This window comes from Carcharodon carcharias, chromosome 1, assembly GCF_017639515.1.
Source record: "Carcharodon carcharias isolate sCarCar2 chromosome 1, sCarCar2.pri, whole genome shotgun sequence".
Lineage (NCBI taxonomy): Eukaryota > Metazoa > Chordata > Chondrichthyes > Lamniformes > Lamnidae > Carcharodon > Carcharodon carcharias.
Genome location: NC_054467.1, coordinates 123,746,154 through 123,764,302, shown reverse-complemented (window position 1 = coordinate 123,764,302; position 18,149 = coordinate 123,746,154). Strand labels below are relative to the sequence as shown.

General features: G+C 41.2%; 1 protein-coding gene across 3 annotated transcripts in view; it reads left to right on the top strand.

The window, feature by feature from the left end:
- anapc4 (anaphase promoting complex subunit 4) overlaps positions 1-18,149 on the top strand; it is a 125,045-nt gene that overhangs the window by 45,127 nt on the left and 61,769 nt on the right. For all 3 annotated transcript variants that reach the window (XM_041187616.1, XM_041187635.1, XM_041187626.1), the window contains 5 exons: positions 35-118; positions 1,239-1,325; positions 8,589-8,653; positions 11,016-11,058; positions 11,258-11,334. In XM_041187616.1, coding sequence (XP_041043550.1) covers positions 35-118; positions 1,239-1,325; positions 8,589-8,653; positions 11,016-11,058; positions 11,258-11,334 — 356 coding nt within the window. The remainder of the gene's footprint in view (positions 1-34; positions 119-1,238; positions 1,326-8,588; positions 8,654-11,015; positions 11,059-11,257; positions 11,335-18,149) is intronic.

The following is an 18,149-nucleotide window of genomic DNA, read 5'->3' as shown; positions in this document are numbered from 1 at the left end:
TTCTATTCTATGATCTTATCATTTGTTTACACAGCTGGATACCACTTTGCTATCAGATTATTTGCCTGAGGTAACTCGCATGGCCCGGAAGTTCACTCATATTTCAACACTGCTCCAGGTACACACACAGTTGCAAATGGTTGGGGTCAACACCTTGGATATGAATTATTCAGACTATTGGACTCGTCTGCGCAATGGTTTTGCCGCTGGACTAGTAAACCAGAGACCCAGGGTAATGCTCAGGGGACCTGGGTTCGAATCCTGCAGATGGTAGAATTTGAATTTAATAAAAATCTGGAAAAGTCTAATGAAGACCATTGTTGTAAAAACCCATCTGGTGTCATTGTTGTAAAAACCCACTAATGTCCTTCCTTTAGGGCCCAGCCAGTGATGCCCACATCATTAAAAAAAACCTAAGTAAATAGAATCACCTTACAGGCCAAGAAGTTCTAAATTCAGCTCCTAGTTAATTGTCCTTAGTGTTTTTAGTCCAAGGAGAGGAGAAACCATCATACAGGATTATTGCTGCAGTTGAAACTTTCTGAAAAGCTGAGTGCATGAATGGCTGGATGTTCTGGAATGACATGTAAATATATAAAGAATAGTGACTTGCATGGGATAACAAAGAGGTACTAACACATTCAGAAAACTACTAATGTCTTGAATAGCATTATTACTGAAATATTTCTCTTTATGTAGCACAAGTTAAATCCTGAAAAAATAAAACAAGCAAACCTGCTGGTAGTGTACAGGTGTACACTTTGATTAATGTGCTGTATACTTTCATTAATGTAATTGTGTTTTGGACATCTGTTATTTAATAGGCTTTTTAATGGAGGAGGAGAGTTTAAACTAGATCCAAAGTTTTTACCATGGGGAAACACAGGTCACAGCATAAATGTAATTTCAACACTGAGCTAGTAATAAGGCAATGTTGTTATGAATACAAGGTCTTAGCTTACCTTTGCTCAAAGTTTGCCAGTATCCAGTATCTTCTCAGTCACCTGCATGTGGGAGTTTCTAGAAAGGAAATCAAAGAGCACTATTAAAAAAATACATGAAGTCACCCAGCGGATTACTGCACTGACCCCTGGACAGCAATATCATGGCAGAGAGCTTATCAGTCACTAGACTGAATATTTTAGTAATTGATAAACTGTTAATAAAAAGTTAATCTTGGTTGCCTTCACTGTATCATTTTTTATCATTAACTTCCTTGTTCTTTCTTAAATCAATAGTACCAAAAGCTGTCTTTGGCCTGCATGTGTGAAGCGTGGGAGGACATTTTAATGCAAATGGACTTAAGATTGACAAAGTTTGTACAGGTCAGCACTGGTGTAAATAATAATTCTATCTTAGCTGTGCAATATATGAAATTTTGCTTCTTGCATTCTCTAGGACCTACAGTGTAAATTGTGTTCTTCAAGAGCTTTCAGATTTAAAATGCATGAATTAACTCATTAACTTGCATTTATGCATCATGTCCAGTTTTTCAATGTCGGCAGAAGTCCTTACTTCTGTAATGGGATGCCTTCTACTTGGCTATAACACTTCACATTTCTGTTGTATGGACACAAGATAAGACAGCAATTTTGATACTGAGGGGATACCTTTATATGCTATTTATCAGAGGATGTTTCCAAGGAAAATAATTTAATCAAGGAGAGTTCAGTTAACATCAGTTGTGAAATTAAGCTCAATGGATGAGCTTTTCATTGTAACAACATTGCTTCCCAGTACCTCCAAGGTATTCAAACACTAAATCGTAGCTGCCACTTACTATGGCTGGTCGTCATGTCAAATATATGCAGCACCTGACATCAAAATATTATGCATCTGTTTGTCAACTAAACCTGGCATTCATGGTCTGCACTTGTATAGACCATTTGAACTGGATATTTTGCTTCCTCTGTTAAAGATAAATCTTGAAAACCATAATCTTGGAAATGCTTCTTAGATCTGGAGAAAGGTACTGATTTACTGGAAGCATATCCCATCAATTAGAACTTCGGAAGACATTCAATTTTCAGATTGCCCAGAGTTCCATCATGGTAGGCCCAAAAGTCCCTGCTTTCGGAGTGGGTCTTTTTTCTGAATAATGGAATGGCCCTATGTTGTGGCTTTCATGGACATTGTCATATCCACCTCCCTGTGTCCACTGCACAAGAAGTCACATAATCAGAATCACAGAATTGTTACAATACAGGAGGCGGCTGTTTGGCCCATTGTGTCTGCACCGGCCCTCCAAATGAGCATCATGACTTAGTGCCATTCTCCTGCTTTTTCCCTGTACCGTTGCACGTTATTTGAATAGAAGCAATCATCTAATGCTCTCTTGAATGCCTTGATTGAAACTGTCTCCGCCACACTTGCAGGCAGTGCATTCCAGACTCAACACTCACTTAGTGAAAAAGTTTTTTCTCACATCACATTTGCTTCTTTTTGCAAATCACTTTAAATCTGTGTCCTCTTATTCTTGATCCTTTCACAAGCTGGAACAGTTTCTCCCTATCTACACTATCCAGCCCCCTCATGATTTTGAGCACCTCTATGAAATCTTCTTTTAACCTTCTCCATTCCAAGGAGAACAGTCTGGGGTGAATTGTGAAATCATGAAACTAGAGCCAAAGCAGGTAGAAAGAACTTAGTGGCTCTGCTGCATCTCATTGGAGCCCTGTTTATCAGTTTCAGATCCTCTCCTGTCATGCTAGGGCAATTACCCAGTTCATGAATTTTGAATTGTCTAAATATGAGTCAAAAATAGCTGAATCTCTTTCATAATCAAAACTTGATTATTATCAAGTCCTTGGGTGGAATTTGCTCATCAACAAATGTCACAGTTTTAAGCTGTAGTGAAAATAGTACAAGATCTTCACTACTGAACCCTTTGTAAACTCCATTCCCTTGCCACTGAATACATTGGCCTTGTTTTGTGTTTGCCGTTAAGCTTCCAGAGCCTCATCCAGTATGCAACTATTGCCAATGTTGGAGTCAGTTCAAAGGGGCTCTAGTTATAGGTACTTCCCATTCTACTGTGCCTCCTGTGTATCCAACCCAGTAAGAACCAGAGTGGAGTTCATCTACAGGACTTGTGATCAATAGGGAGTAGTTTTTTTTTCTATTACCTCAGCGAGGGAGACCATCAGCAGAGGGTTATTTGTTCTCAGTGTGATTTGTCCATTCAGCTGAGGAATATTCTGTCATCTGTGCTGTTTAAGTAGATTCATGCACAATAGCAAAAAAACACCTACTTCATGATTCCAAAAATCTGACCTTTGCCATTCTTCTTCTGTCATTCTGGAAAGGCTGGGTATTATATTCCACACAACTATTGTAATTTCCAAAACAAATAAATATTATATTTTGTTTGTGATCTTGGGGAAGTTTACTTTTTAAAGAAAAACCTCTTACCATTTAACTATTTGATTTGCTACTCAAAGTTCCAGACCAGGTAACATAATTTAAGACCTTAATGCAAATATATTGTAGTCCTAAAAACAGTGGGTGATTAATACCCACTGGATGTCAATCTATTGTCAATCATTCTGGAAAGGCTGGCTATTATAATCCACACAACTATTGTAATTTCCAAAACAAATAAATATTATATTTTGTTTGTGATCTTGGGGAAGTTTACTTTTTAAAGAAAAACCTTTTACCATTTAACTATTTGATTTGCTACTCAAAGTTCCACACCAGGTAACATAATTTAAGACTTTAATCCAAATATATTGTAGTCTTAAAAACAGTGGGTGATTAATACCCACTGGATGTCAATCTATTGAGAACCCAAAGGAAAATTTAAACTGATCCAAGCTCTACCAAAGATATGATAGATCCTAAAAATTTTCAGAACTCTGCAAGTACACTTTCATGCATTGAAAGCCTACATACTAAAAGCAACTGAGGAACATGGAAAGGGAAGTGCAACTGGTGCAATGTAACTTCTTTTGACCTGATGCTGTGGGGTATTAAGTAACAATACTTCTTATCTGATAACTTCAGCGATTGTATTACTCATTGGTGCAACTTCTCAACAGCCTCATTCATTAATTCTGTTCTCACTTATAGTAGAACATAGAAATCAAATATTCAAAACTTAATACAAACTTTATCTTTGTATTCGTAGAACTAGGTCCTGACCTGGTAAAATGTATAGATTATCAGGACTGTCACTTTATATGGATGAATGCAACATGGGGATTTAATTTGAGATTACTAAAATAAGGGGCAATGATTTATTTCATTTGGCATTATGCTGCAAGATAAAGTCTGAATGCTCAGAATATTATAAACTGGCAAATGAGCAACTGCACAATAATGGGAAAATTAGGTTCACCTGCTATGGATCATGCAAGAGCATTGTTAGGACTGTTGACCATATGTAATAATCTTTATGCTGTAATTAAACAGTGTTATCTGAACCATCTTCCAAATTACATGAGGCCATTTTCCATTCTTAGGTGCTGGAGGCACATGTAGAATAGATTGGGGTGGTTAGAAAATTTAGGGGGTGATTATCCAAAAGTGCACTGGAATAAGCTGCATGGTATTTTCTGCTTGTGTTGTACTGGATGCTCAAGGCTGGGCAATTCTCAAGGAGAGTGAGGGTAAATTGTGGAGAAATGTTCAGAGTGGGTCTGCATGCGCTTAAGGGAGATTGCATTGAACAGCAGTGACCTAGTTGTGTGTGCTCCCAGAGCAGATCTAGGTAGTCATTTTGCAAAAATTGTGTCTTTGCAGCCTGCCCTTCACCAAGAAGCCCTTTCTTTAACCCAAGTTATGTGATCTGTGGCTATTGTACAAACAGAAGAATAGTTCTGTCATCCTGAAAGATGAAGCATTTACATTTATAACCTGTATGCTATGTGTCAGCAAATGACTGCGCATTGTGCAGCAATGTCTTGAGATGTTATGCCTTTGGATATGTGAGTAGGTGAAACAATTGTCCATTTGATTTTGAAGGCATTTTTTCTTAATTCATTCACGGGATGTGGGCTTCGCTGGCTGGGCGAACATTTATTGCCCATCCCTAGTTGCCCTTGAGAAAGTGATGGTGAGCTGCCTTCTTTAACCGCTGCTGTCCATGTGGTGTAGCTACACCCACAGTTCTGTTAGAAATGGAATTCTAGGATTTTGACCGAGGGACAGTGAAGGAGCAGCGATATATTTCCAAGTCAGGATGGTGAGTGACTTGGAGGGAAACTTCCGGGTGGTGCTGTTCCCATCTATCTGCTGCCGTTGTCCTTCTAAATGGTATTGGTCGTGGGTTTGGAAGATGCTGTTGAAGGAGCCTTGTTGAATTCCTGAAGTTGTAGATGGTACACACTGCTGCTATTGTGCTTCGGTGGTGGAGGGAGTAAATGTTTGTGGATGTGGTGCCAATCAAGCGGGTAGCTTTGCCCTGGATGGTGTTAAGCTTCTTGAGTGTTGTGGGAGCTGCGCTCATCCGGGCAAGTAGGGAGTATTCCATCACACTCCTGACTTGTGCCTTGGAGATGGTGAACAGGTTTTGGGGAATCAGGAGGTGAGTTACTCATCACAAGATTCCTAGCTTCTGGCCTGCTCTTGTAGCCACAGTATTTATATGGCTAGTCCAGTTCAGTTTCTGGTCAGTGGTAACCCCCAGGATGATATTGGTGGGGGATTCAGTGATAGTAATACCATTGAACATCAAGGGGCGATGGTTAGATTCTCTCTTGTTGGAGATGGTCATTGCCAATGTTACTTGTCTTGTCAGCCCAAGCCTGAATATTGTCCAGGTCTTGCTGCATTTGGACATGGACTTCTTCAGTATCTGAGGAATCGCGAATGGTGCTGAACATTGTGCAACCATTAGCGAACATCCCCACTTCTGACCTTATGATGGAAGGAAGGTCATTGATGAAGCCACTGAAGATGGTTGGGCTGAAGACATTACCCTGGGGAGCTCTTGCAGTAATGTCCTGGAGCTGAGGTAATTGACCTCCAACAACCACAACTATCTTTCTTTGTGCTAGGTATGACTCTAGCCAGCAGAGAGTTTTCCCTCTGATTCCCATTGACTCCAGTTTTGCTAGGGCTCCTTGATGCCACACTCGGTCAAATGCAGCCTTGATGCCAAGGGCAGTCACTCTCACTTCACCTCTGGAGTTCAACTCTTTTGTCTGTGTTTGAACCAAGGCTGTAATGAGGTCAAGAGCTGAGTGGCCCTGGCAGAACCCAAACTGGGCAGCAGTGAGCTGGTTATTGCTAAGTACGTGCTGCTTGAAAGCACTGTTGATGACCTCTCCTATTACTTTACTGGTAGTCGAGAGTAGACTGATGGGCGGTAATTGGCCAGGTTGGATTTGTCCTGCCTTTTGTGTATGGGACATACTTGACCAATTTTCCACATTGAGTAGAGGTCAGTGTTGTAACTGCACTGGAACAGCTTGGCGAGGGGCACAAGGCTTTAGTACTATTGCCGGAAAATTGTCAGGTCCCGTAGCCTTTGCAGTATCCAATGCTTTCAACTGTTTCTTGATATCACATGGAATGAATAGAATTGGCTGAAGACTGGCACCTGTGATGCTGGGGATCTCCGGAAAAGGCTGAGATGGATCATCCACTCAGCACTTCTGGCTGAAGATTGTAGCAAATGCTTCCGCCTTATCTTTTGCATTGATGTGCTGGGTCCTCCATCATTGCAGATGGGGATACTTGTGGAGCCTCTTCCTTCAATGAGTTGTTTAATTGCCCACCACATTCACGACTTGATGTAGCGGGACTGCAGAGTTTAGACCTGATCCGTTGGTTGTGGGATTGCTTAGCTCTGTCTATCACTTGCTGCTTATGTTGTTTGGCACGCAATTAGTCCTGTATTATAGCTTCACCAGTTGACACTTCATTTTTAGGTATGCTTGGTGCTGCTCCTGGCATGCCCTCCTGCACTCTTCATTGACCCAGGGTTGATCCCCTGGCTTGATGGTAATGGTAGAGTGGGGGATATGCAAGGCCATGAGGTTACAGATTGTGTTTGAGTATAGTTCTGCTGCTGATGGCCCACAGCACCTCATGGATGCCCAGTCTTGAGTTGCTAGACCTGTTGGAAATTTAGCACATTAATAGTGCCACACAACACGATGGAGGGTACCCTCAATGTGAAGGTAGGACTTTATCTCCACAACGATTGTGCATTGGTCACTCCTATCAAAACTGTCATGGACAGATGCATCTGCGGCAGGCAGGTTGGTGAGGATGAGGTCAAGTATGTTTTTCCCTTTTGTTGATTCAGTCACCAATGGTCGCAGACCTAGTCTGGCAGTATGTCCTTAAGGATTCCGCCAGCTCGGTTAGTATTGGTGCTACCGAGCCACCCTTGGTGATGGACATTGAAGTTCCCCACCCAGAGTACATTGCCCCCTTGCCACCCTCATTGCTTCTTCTAAGTGGTGTTCAACATGTAGGAGCACTGATTCATCAGCTGGGAGAGGGAGGTATGTGGCAATCAGCAGGAAGTTTCCTTGCCCAAGTTTGACCCGATGCCATGAAACTTCATAGAGTCAATGTTGAGGACTCCCAAGGTAACTCTCTCCTGACTGTGTACTACTGTGCCACCACCTCTGCTGGATCTGTCCTGCCAGTGGGACAGGACATACCCAGGGATGGTGATGGTGGTGTCTGGGACATTTTCTGTAAGATATGATTCCATGAGGAAGACTATGTCAGGCTATTGCTTGACTAGTCTGTGAGACAGCTCTTCCCAATTTTAGCACTAGCCCCCAGATATTAGTGAAGTAGACTTTGCAGGGTCGACAGGGCTGAGTTTGCCGTTGTCATTTTTGGTGCCTAGGCCCAAGCCAGGTGGTTCATCCGGTTTCATTCCTTAGGCGTGTACTAGTAAACGTGAGTTGCATGATTGCATGAAGGCTTGACAATGGTAAATGGGGAACAGGTTTACTTTGGTTTGTAGCATTCAATCTTGGGCCGTCTACCTGATAAAAGTTGCAAAGGTCTTGCCTTGTCAGATTCCTTAAACCCTATCTACTTCAGGATCTGTTCCCGGCTTCTTCAGGTGCTGTGTACAACACTGAGTCTGGTCACCATCTGTTGCCAAGAATGGTATGCTGCTGTCTCTTGGGAACAGCCTCCTGAAGCATCAAATTTGGAACTCCTCCCTGTATGCACCTTGTTCAACTGTATGTTCATTTTGCCATGTACCAAAAATTCACTTGGTGCTTTACTTCTTCATTTCTTGTTCACAGATCCTATTTCATGCTTCCATATTGAACTTCTTTTCAGCCTGACATTTCCCCTCCTTTGTCAACCCTGCCCTTGGTTTTGGTGAAATGACAAACATTTTAAAAATATTTTTTAGAACAGTACAAGGACTGATGCAGTAATTCATGTAAAGTTTTTTCTAAATTAAATGCATACATCCTTTAAAAATTGACCCACTGGCTTGATTTTCCAATCCTCTCTTTTCCCCTCTCATTGTTAATGACTCTGGTGTGGAATTTGGAGATTATTTAATTTTGCTTAGTCATTTCCATTGTTGTTTAATAATATGCTGCTGTGGTGAGAGATTACGTATCACAAAATCTTAAATGCTGTATTTTTGTTTTTAGGAGAAAAGCACAAAAACTTCAGTACAGGAGGAGTTCATGGAACTACTAATGTGGGGTAAAGCTAGGTAGGTTTGTTGGGACAGTTTGCCTCAGGAACATATTAATAAAATCTGCATATAATAGCATGTGAATGTTCATTATAATTTGGCTTCCAGCCACACTAATATTAAATATGAAATGAAAACAGATTGCAAACAGTGTTTTAGTCTTGTTGCCAGGGAGAGGATTGGAGTCGGTAGTTGGGGAACAGAATTTGTGGAGGGGCGGTACCAAAAACAAAGACTTCAGTCTTCCTTATATTTTAATTAGGGTTAATTTCTTCTCATCCAGTACTTAATGTCAGATAATTTAGCAACAGTGGAGGAGTCAAGAGAGGTGCTTGTGAGGTAGAGCTAGATGTTGTCAGCAATAGGCTGTACCTGCAGATGATTTTGCCATGGGGCAGTAAGTTGAGAAATATGGAGGCGGATCAATGATAGAGCTTTGGGGGACAGCAGAGGTAACGGTGTTCTGGCAGGAAGAGAGAGCATTGCAAGTAATACTTTGGCTAAGATTAGATAGACTAGAACGGAATCAGGTGAATCCTAGCCAGCTGGCGACAATGGAGAGGCATTGGAGCAGGATGATGTGGTCAACCATATGAAAGCCTGCATACAGGTCAAGAAGGATGAGGAATAGTTTATCTATGTCACAGCTGCACAGGATGCCATTTGTGAAACAAAAACAGAAAATGGTGGAAAAACTCAGCAGGCCTGACAGCATCTGTGGAGAGAGAAACAGTTGATATTTCAAGTCTGTATGACTTTTTTTTCAGTCATTTGTGACTTTCTGCCATTTGTGACTTGATAGGAGCCATTTTGGTACTGAGCAGGGTAGAAACCTGACTGGAAGGATTCAAACATGGAGTTCCAGGAAACATTGGGCAGAGATTTTGGAGACAACTATATGTTCAAGGACTTTGGAGAGGAAAGGGTGGGTGGAGATGGGGCAGTAGTTTTCAAGGACAGGAAGGTCAAAAGTTGTGTTTTTGAGTAGAGCGGTAATGATGGCAGATTTAAAGGAGAGAGCAACAGCACTTGAAAAGGGAGAACGAGTAACAAAACCGGCAAACATGGGATTAGGTTGGGGAAGTTGGGTGATCAGTGTTGAGGGAGCAGGAGATGGTTCTCATGGAAAGGATGAGCTTGAAGAGTGCAAGAGGAGCAATAGGATAGAAACTAGGAAAAGATGCGTCTTCAGGACCAGGGCTGGGGGTTTGTTAAAGGAAGTTTGGCCAGGTGGACTAGTTGAAGGGAGGGATGTGGCAGACACTTTTGATCAGGATGGCCTCGACCTTAGTAACAAAGATGTCTGTAAGCTCTGTGCACTTTCTGTTAGAGGTGAGGGTGAAGAAGACAGGGGAGAGGTGTTCAAAAGGACTGTTTGCAGTTGGGAAATGAAGCTGAGGGTTAACTTTGCATTCCAAGGTGAGACTGCAATGGGAGCTGGACCTGACGATGCTTTAAGTGAGCAGGTCTGGCAGTGGATGGTTAAACCAGTTGTTCACCATATCTTTTAAAGTTTGCTCCTTTCAAACTTAAGGGCATGGAGATAAGGGTTGTATCAGGGGAATGGCCAGGGTTAGAAAGAGTAATGGTTTTATTGGGGACTAGAGCATCAAGGGTGGAAGAGAGGGTGAGGTTCAGCAAATCAGTAGCTGCAGAAATGTTGTGGCGAATGGAAGATGAAAGACTAGACAGTTGGGATTTTGAATGTGCAGTTGTGAATGAATTAGGGGATAGTTTTTTTGAGGGGCACATACAGAAGGAGGTCGGGTTGGAGCTTGGAAAGGGATGCGGGTGTAGATTGAAACAAGATGGTGGTCAGAGATCTCCTTATCTGTAATTGATATGATGGGACTAGCAAGACCACGTAAGAAGGCAAGTTCATTGGGTGGCCATGAATATTGGTAGATGAGTTTACATGGAGAGAGAGATTTAGGTATGATAAGATGTTAGTGAATTCAGAAGAGAGAGCATGGCATGATGGATTGAGATGGAGGTTTCCATGAGAACATTTTTATCGTACCTGGGCGGACAGTAGAAAACAGCATTTTAGATGAGGGGTGAGAAGAGTGAACCAAGGTCTGCAGCCATTGCCTGATTTTGAAAACTCACCTGTGGTTGGGAGACACCTCTGCTCTTAGCTATTTATAACAAAATTCTAACTATGCCTCTGTACATGCATGTGTAATTCTGTGATAATAAGCAGTGAAAATCATATCTCTGTGACTTTAAACCATAATGATGCTTGTGGGCTGAGGGTGCAAAGTTGATTAACTTCTAGCTTGCAGTCAAACAGATTATATCATAACATATAGGGTAAAAATTGACAAGTAATCAACAATTTTATATTTCCTGGCTGTGACCTGTACATTTTGTTTTGTAGTCCGGAGTTGCAGTCTTTGTTAATGAACCAGCTAACAGTTAAGGTGAGTGTATTAAAATTTGCAAGTATAGAATGAAGAAATTTTCTTCGTAGACTCCACTAGTGTTTCGGAATTTGCCAATGTAATTGTCTCTGATACGGATTTCACTTCTTCTCCCTAACTTACTGCTGTCCATTTGTGATTAATACAATTGATTACATTTATGCATGAACAAATCTTTCACTTTGTTTGAAACTAACAGGGTTTAAAGAAGCTTGGCCAGTCCATAGAATCATCATATTCTAGTATTCAGAAACTGGTTATCAGTCACTTACAAAGGTAGAGTATCCTCCTTTCTGAATTGAGGGAGTGGGACTGTGTATATAGTTTGAGATTGTTTATTCGGCTAAATTAAATTTCCAAGCCCTTGTACCAGGAAATAGCTGCAACGTATAGTTTGTTTATATGACTTTGCGATTATGAGATATTTTTAAACATATATTTTGAATATTCCTTGTTTAATGCTGATGACATAACAAAGTTTGCAAACTCAAATGTTGGCTGTAGGTTTGTCAACTAAATGATATCTTAAGGAAAGATTTTTATTAAATGGAGTGGAATGTAACAGTGAAGAGTGCTGTTGCAGTCACACTATATAGGTTATTATCATTGTGAAGTGATTTCAGCTTTACTCCAAAACTGCACTTGTTGATCAGTTGTCCTTGCTTAGGGAATATTTTCCTTTGGGCTGTAATTCCACCTACCAAGCAGATATACTCCTGATCCCAACAGAATTTCCAGCCCAGGATCATTTGCACAGTGAAGATGGGTTTTCCAGCCTCTACGGGGAATAATTTTCGAATAAAAAAAATCAACAAAAAGTGGATTTAAAATCTAAGTTATTTCATGTAAATCAGGTGACAAGGACCCAAATGGACTGAAGCAGACTGGAATAAGCCACCTGCTACAATTCCCCATGGTGTTGGCTATCCACTGGGTGCCGAACTATGGACACAGCCTGCATGTAAAGCGGCCAACCAACTTTGAATCAGTTATACTCTTGCAGTGCAATACAGCATTACTCATATCCCCTCTTTGCTCTCCTAATTGCTTTCTGAAGCTCAACCCTGCACTTCCTGTACTCCACTAATGCCTCCACTGATTTGCTTCCCTTGTACCTGCTAAAAGCCTCCCATTTTCCTTCTCGTCGTAACCTGAATATCTCTGGTCATCCATGGTTCTCTGGGCTTGTTACTCCTTCCTTTCACACTAGAGGGAACATGTTGAGCCTGTACCCTCCCCATTTCCTTTTTGAATGCCCCCCCACTGCTCCTTTGAAGATTTCCCCACAAGTAGCTATTTCCAGTCTACCATGGCCAGATCCTGCCTTATTTTACTAAAATCCACTCTTCCCCCAATCCAAAACATTTTTTTGCAACTTGCCTATTTCTTTGTCCATAACAAATTTAAACTGTACCATGTTGTGGCCACTATCACTAAAATGCTCCCCCACCACCACCTCAGCCACCTGTCAGGCTTCATTCCCCAGAATTAGGTCCAGCACTGCGCCGTCCCTTGTTGGACCCTCTACATATTGACCTAAAAAGTTCTCCTGTACATATTTCCAAAAATCCACTCTATCCAAGCCCTTAACACTATGTCTATCCCAATTAATGTTGGGAAAGTTGAAATCACCTAATATAATTACCCTATGTTATTGTTTTTACACACCTCCACAAATTGTGCACATATTTGCTTCTCAATTTCCCGCTGACTATCTGAGGGTATATAATAAATATCTAACAATGTGGCTGCCCCTTTTTTATTCCTAAACTCTACCCACAAAGCTTCTTTCGATGCTGCCTCCAAGATATCATCTCTCCTTACAGCAGTAACAGACTCCTTAACTAATAATGCAATGCCTCCTCCTCTTTTACCCCCTCCCCTGTCTCACACGAGAATTCTTTTTCCCGGAATGTTGAGCTGCCAATCCTGCCCCTCCCTTAACCTCATCTCAGTGATGGCTACTATATCACACTTCCAAGTGTCAATCCTCACCCTCAACTCATCCGTTTTACCAGTAATACTCCTGGCATTAAAGTAGAGGCCATCCAGCCTTGCCTTACTCTCTTGAAACTTAATGCAGCTGTACTCCCTCTGACTTGATTGTTTTGCTGTATTATGATGTGCCCCTATTATGTGAACAATCTGTGTCCCCTCCCCCTGCTGAACTAATTTAAACTCCTCCCAACAACACTAGCAAACCCGCCCGCAAGGATGTTAGTCCCACTCTGGTTCAGATGTAGACCGTCCCGCTTGTACAGGTCCCACCTTCTCCAGAAACGGTCCCAGTGATCCAGGAATCTAAAACCCTCCCTCTTGCACCAACTCAATAATTATGCTTCAGTAAGATTGCCTATAGGACAACCTGCTTAACCTTTCCTCATAAGATAAACAACTCATCCCAGGATTCATTCCAGTGAACATTTTCTGAACTGTTTCCAATGCATGTATGCCCCTCAAGTTAGGTGACCAAACTGTACACAGGTGTGTCCTCACCAATGTTCTGTGCAGTTTTATACTCCATCGCCCTTGCAATGAAGGCCAACATTCTGTTTGCCTTTCTAATTGCTTGTTTTATCTCCATACTGACTTACTTGGTTCATGTTCAAGGACACCCAGAATCTCACTATACTGCAGCATTCTGTGGTCTCTCTCCATTTAAATAATATTCTGCTTTTCTATTCTTCTTGCCAAAATGGACAACTTCACATTTCCCCACATCCCTGCCAATTTTTGCCCACTCACTTAACCTATCTATATCCCTTTGCAGACTCTTGATATCCTCCTCACAACTTGCTTTTCTGCCTATCTTCTGACCATCAGCAAATTTGGCTACAATGATCAATTTATCCCGACTCTGTTTCCTGGTTGTTAGAAACAATAGAGATCCCTGCCTGAATGCTGTGAGGAATAGGCAAGGGTTAATATCCAGTGGACAAGGGTAGCTAAAGAAGAGCGCCACAAGGAGAGGTAAAAAGATGACCAAAATCAAAATAGCAACTCTAAATGTTGGTAGCCTGACAGCTTTGAAGTAACTGACCTAATGGTGAAAAAAGGAAGACAAATCATAAGTCTCCAGGAAACAAAGTGGAAGGGTAGCAAACCAAAAGAAATTGGTAGTGGATGTAAACTTTACTACCAGAGACCGGGTGGGAGAGGAAATGGTGTTGGAACAGTATTAAGCAAGGAAGTTGTGGATACAGTTTTGGAGATACAAATGACGAAGGAACCAAGATCCTGGAGTCATACCAACTGTTAATACTAAACACCTGGTCCCAGAAGGGAAGTGGAAAAGGAAATAATAGATGCAAAGAGAGAGTGTGAGAAGAGGTTGACAGATAATATGAAAGGGTATCCATAAGTCTTCTAAAGATTTGAAGGTAATAAGAGGAATGGTGTGCTCGATTAAGGACCAAAAAAGGAATCTATTCATGAAGGCAGAGGGCATAGCTGAGGCACTACATGAGTACTTTGCACCTATCTTTATCAAGGAAGATGATGTTTTCAAAGTCATAGTTAAAGACGAGGCAGTTGAGATACTGGATGGGTACCTTCTGACTTTTAAGATAATGGTTTGTGCCATGGTAGCCAACTCTGTGTTAAGCATTGCCTGGTGTGACTCAGGAGCCCCACTCTGGCATGTTAGTCTCTGCCACATTTACTGCAGAGGAAGACAGTGGGCTGAGAAGATGCAGGATTTGCTGACCGGTTTTCTTTGGGTCCTCTTCTTAGTCATTTCAGATTTTCGTAGTACTCCACTTCACTTTGGTGGTAAGAACAAAAAAACAGAAATATTTTTTAAAACTGTGAAATTTCTAAATGTTGATGTTCGAAGAGACTTGCATAGGGAGCACAAAGTGGCATGTTGGTCTTTATTGCAAGAGTGTTGGAGTACAAGAATAAGGAACTCTAGCTACAATTGCACAGGGCTTTGGTGAGAGTGGAGCAGTGAGCAGTTTTGATTTCCATATTTAAGGAAAGATATAGTTTCACTTGAGGCAGTACAGCAAAGGTTCACTAGAGTGGTTCCTGGGATGAGAGGGTGGTCCTGTAATGTGAGACTGAGCAAATTGGCCTATATTCTCTGGAGCTTAGAAGAATAACAGGTAATCTCATTGAAATGTACAAAATTCTGAAGGCACCTGACAGAGTAGACACAAGCTGTTTCCACTGGCTGGGGAATGTAGAACGCAGGGGCACAGTCTCAGGACAAGGGGTCAATCATTTATAACTGAAACGAGGAGACATTCCTTCACTCAAGGGGTTGAGGTTGTGAATCTTTGTAATTCTCTACCCCCAGAGGTTGTGGATGCTCTACCATTAAGTATATTTAATGCTAAGATAGACAAGTGTTTGGTCTCTTGGGACATCAAGCGATAAGGGGAGCTGGCAGGAAAGTGAAGTTGAGGCAGAAGATCAGCTGTGATTGTATTGAATAGTGGAGCAGGCTCAAGGGGCAATATGGTCTACTTTTCCTACTATGATAGATTTCAGTAGGACACTGGCCTATGGAACGGACAGATGGTAAATGAAACTTAATGCAGAAAAGTGTGAAGTGATATCTTTTGGCAGGAAGTATGAAAGGCAGTTTACAATTAAGGGCACAATTCTAAATGAGGTGCAGGAACAGATGAAGGTGCAGGGCATGTTGAGAACATGGTTAAAAAGGCATTCAGGACCCTGGGCTCTATAAATAATGTACAAAAGCAAGCAAGCTATGATGAACTTTTATAAGACATTGGTTTCACCTCAACTGGAGTATAGTGTCCAATTCTAGACATCACACTTTAAGAAAGATGTGAAGGCTTTGGATAAGGTGCTGAAAAGATCTACAGGAATGGTTCCAGGAATGAGGGTCTACAGTTATGTAGATAGGGCGGAGAAGCTGGAGTTGTTCTCCTTTGAGAAGGTTTGAGCAGATTTGAGGGGTCTAGATAAAGTAGATCGAAGCTGTTCCCATTGACGGAAGAGTGGAGAACCAAATGGCAGCAATTTAAAGTGATTGGCAAGAGAAACAATAGGATATGAGGTAAAGGTTTTTTTTTGCGCAGTGATGGTGATTAAGATCTGGAATGCACTTCCTGAGAGTGTTGTGGAGGTAGATTCAATAGTGCCTTTCCAAAGAGGAAAATAATTTTATGGCTATGAATTAAGGACAAGGAGTAGAACTGGCTGAGTTGCTGCTACAGAGAGCCAGCATGGACACTACAGGCTAGATTTCTTCTTTCAGTGTTGGAACCATTCTATGATCCTATTCTACAAGTTTCAAGTATTACTTGGAGAATATTTCTGTCTGTCTCACATCCTCTTTGCAAAGTGCCCCGACACAATACAGCAATCCTCACTTAGAGTGCAATGGATCAATGATCAAGGAGTGTTAATCATGCTTAGCATTTGCATCTACCCCCAGCCTCACTCCCTATGCTGTATCAGTGCTCTGATGTGAAGCAGTGCGAAAGCCAAAAATTCTGGTGGCAGAGAGATCATAACATTAAGCCTCAACTTTGACCTAAATTCAACTTTATTAGGCCATTAGGCAGGCACCAATGCAATATTGTAAACCAAAACAAACAGGGTGGTGTCAGCTAGCCACGAGGGAAGTGCATGTTACATATATAACCTTTGAACCTGGCTACACTTTCAATTTAATTAAAATACAACAAGTTGGTTTACCTACACACCGCAAATTAAGGTGATCTGATTCTTATTCAGTCTCATAATTGCACATATGGCCAAGTTGTGGAGCTTTATACATTACCATAGAGTGGGACTGACTCAATATCATCTTGACCCAACTCCATGAGCAATTATAAGCATCAGAAAAATGGTGAGATTTCACAGCTCTCTTTGTAAGATTGTAAGTGAGGCTGGTTTATGTTGAGTAATCGTGACCCTCATGATCAATCACAAGAGTTGGCATGTCTGCATCTAGCACAGACTAGGTAGATGACCAGTTTTCTTCAAGGGACATCAGTGAGCCAGTTGTGTTTTCACAGCAATTTTGTAGCTATCACAGTGATTCCTTCTGGCACTAGCTTGTAAAATACAAGATTTATAAACAATCAATTTCACAATTTGTTCTGGTTGGATTTAAAGAACCAGTGTTGTTTGCCTCATACTATATACTACCATACTTTATTACACCAGTTGGAAAAATAATCCACCTTGGTCCTAAATGACCTTATTAAGTCAAATTTACAGAAGGCACTTCAGTCATGTGATGTTTTGCACTAGCAGCTTTTTAAGATAGATTTCTGGTTGTCCACGTAAGTTATAAAGCAGACAGCAAAGTGATCGGAAAATACGTTCTATTACACTAGATTTCCACTCATTTAACATCCATTTCAGTTTTCTGGTGAGATTTTAATTGGTGGTAGCAGATTTCACCAGTTCACAGTTAATTGTTTTCTAATTAGGCATCAATAATGCCACTTAGCTTCCATTCTGATGTACTCCATTGACTGTTAAAGCACTTTGCAACAGCTACAGCCATAAAAGCCAAGTGGTTATGGTACTGGGTTTGTAACCCCAAGATCAAGAGTTCAAATCTCACAATGGCAAACTATGAAACAATGTAACTTCATCTGAAACAGATGGAAACAGGTTTACTCAAAAGAGTATCAAGAGTTCAAATCTCACAATGGCAAACTATGAAACAATATAACTTCATCTGAAACAGATGGAAACAGGTTTACTCAAAAGAGTATCAAGAGTTCAAATCTCACAATGGCAAACTATGAAACAATGTAACTTCATCTGAATAGGAACAGATGGAAACGTGTTTGTACTCGAAAGAGTTACAGCCATAAAAGCCAAGTGGTTATGGTACTGGGCTTGTAACCCCAAGACCAAGAGTTCAAATCTCACAATGGCAAACTATGAAACAATTTAGCTTGGCCTAAATAGCCAAGTGGTTATGGTACTGGGTTTGTAACCCCAAGATCAAGAGTTCAAATCTCACAGTGGCAAACTATGGAACAATGTAACTTCATCTGAATAGGAACAGATGGAAACGTGTTTGTACTCGAAAGAGTTACAGCCATAAAAGCCAAGTGGTTATGGTACTGGGTTTGTAACCCCAAGATCAAGAG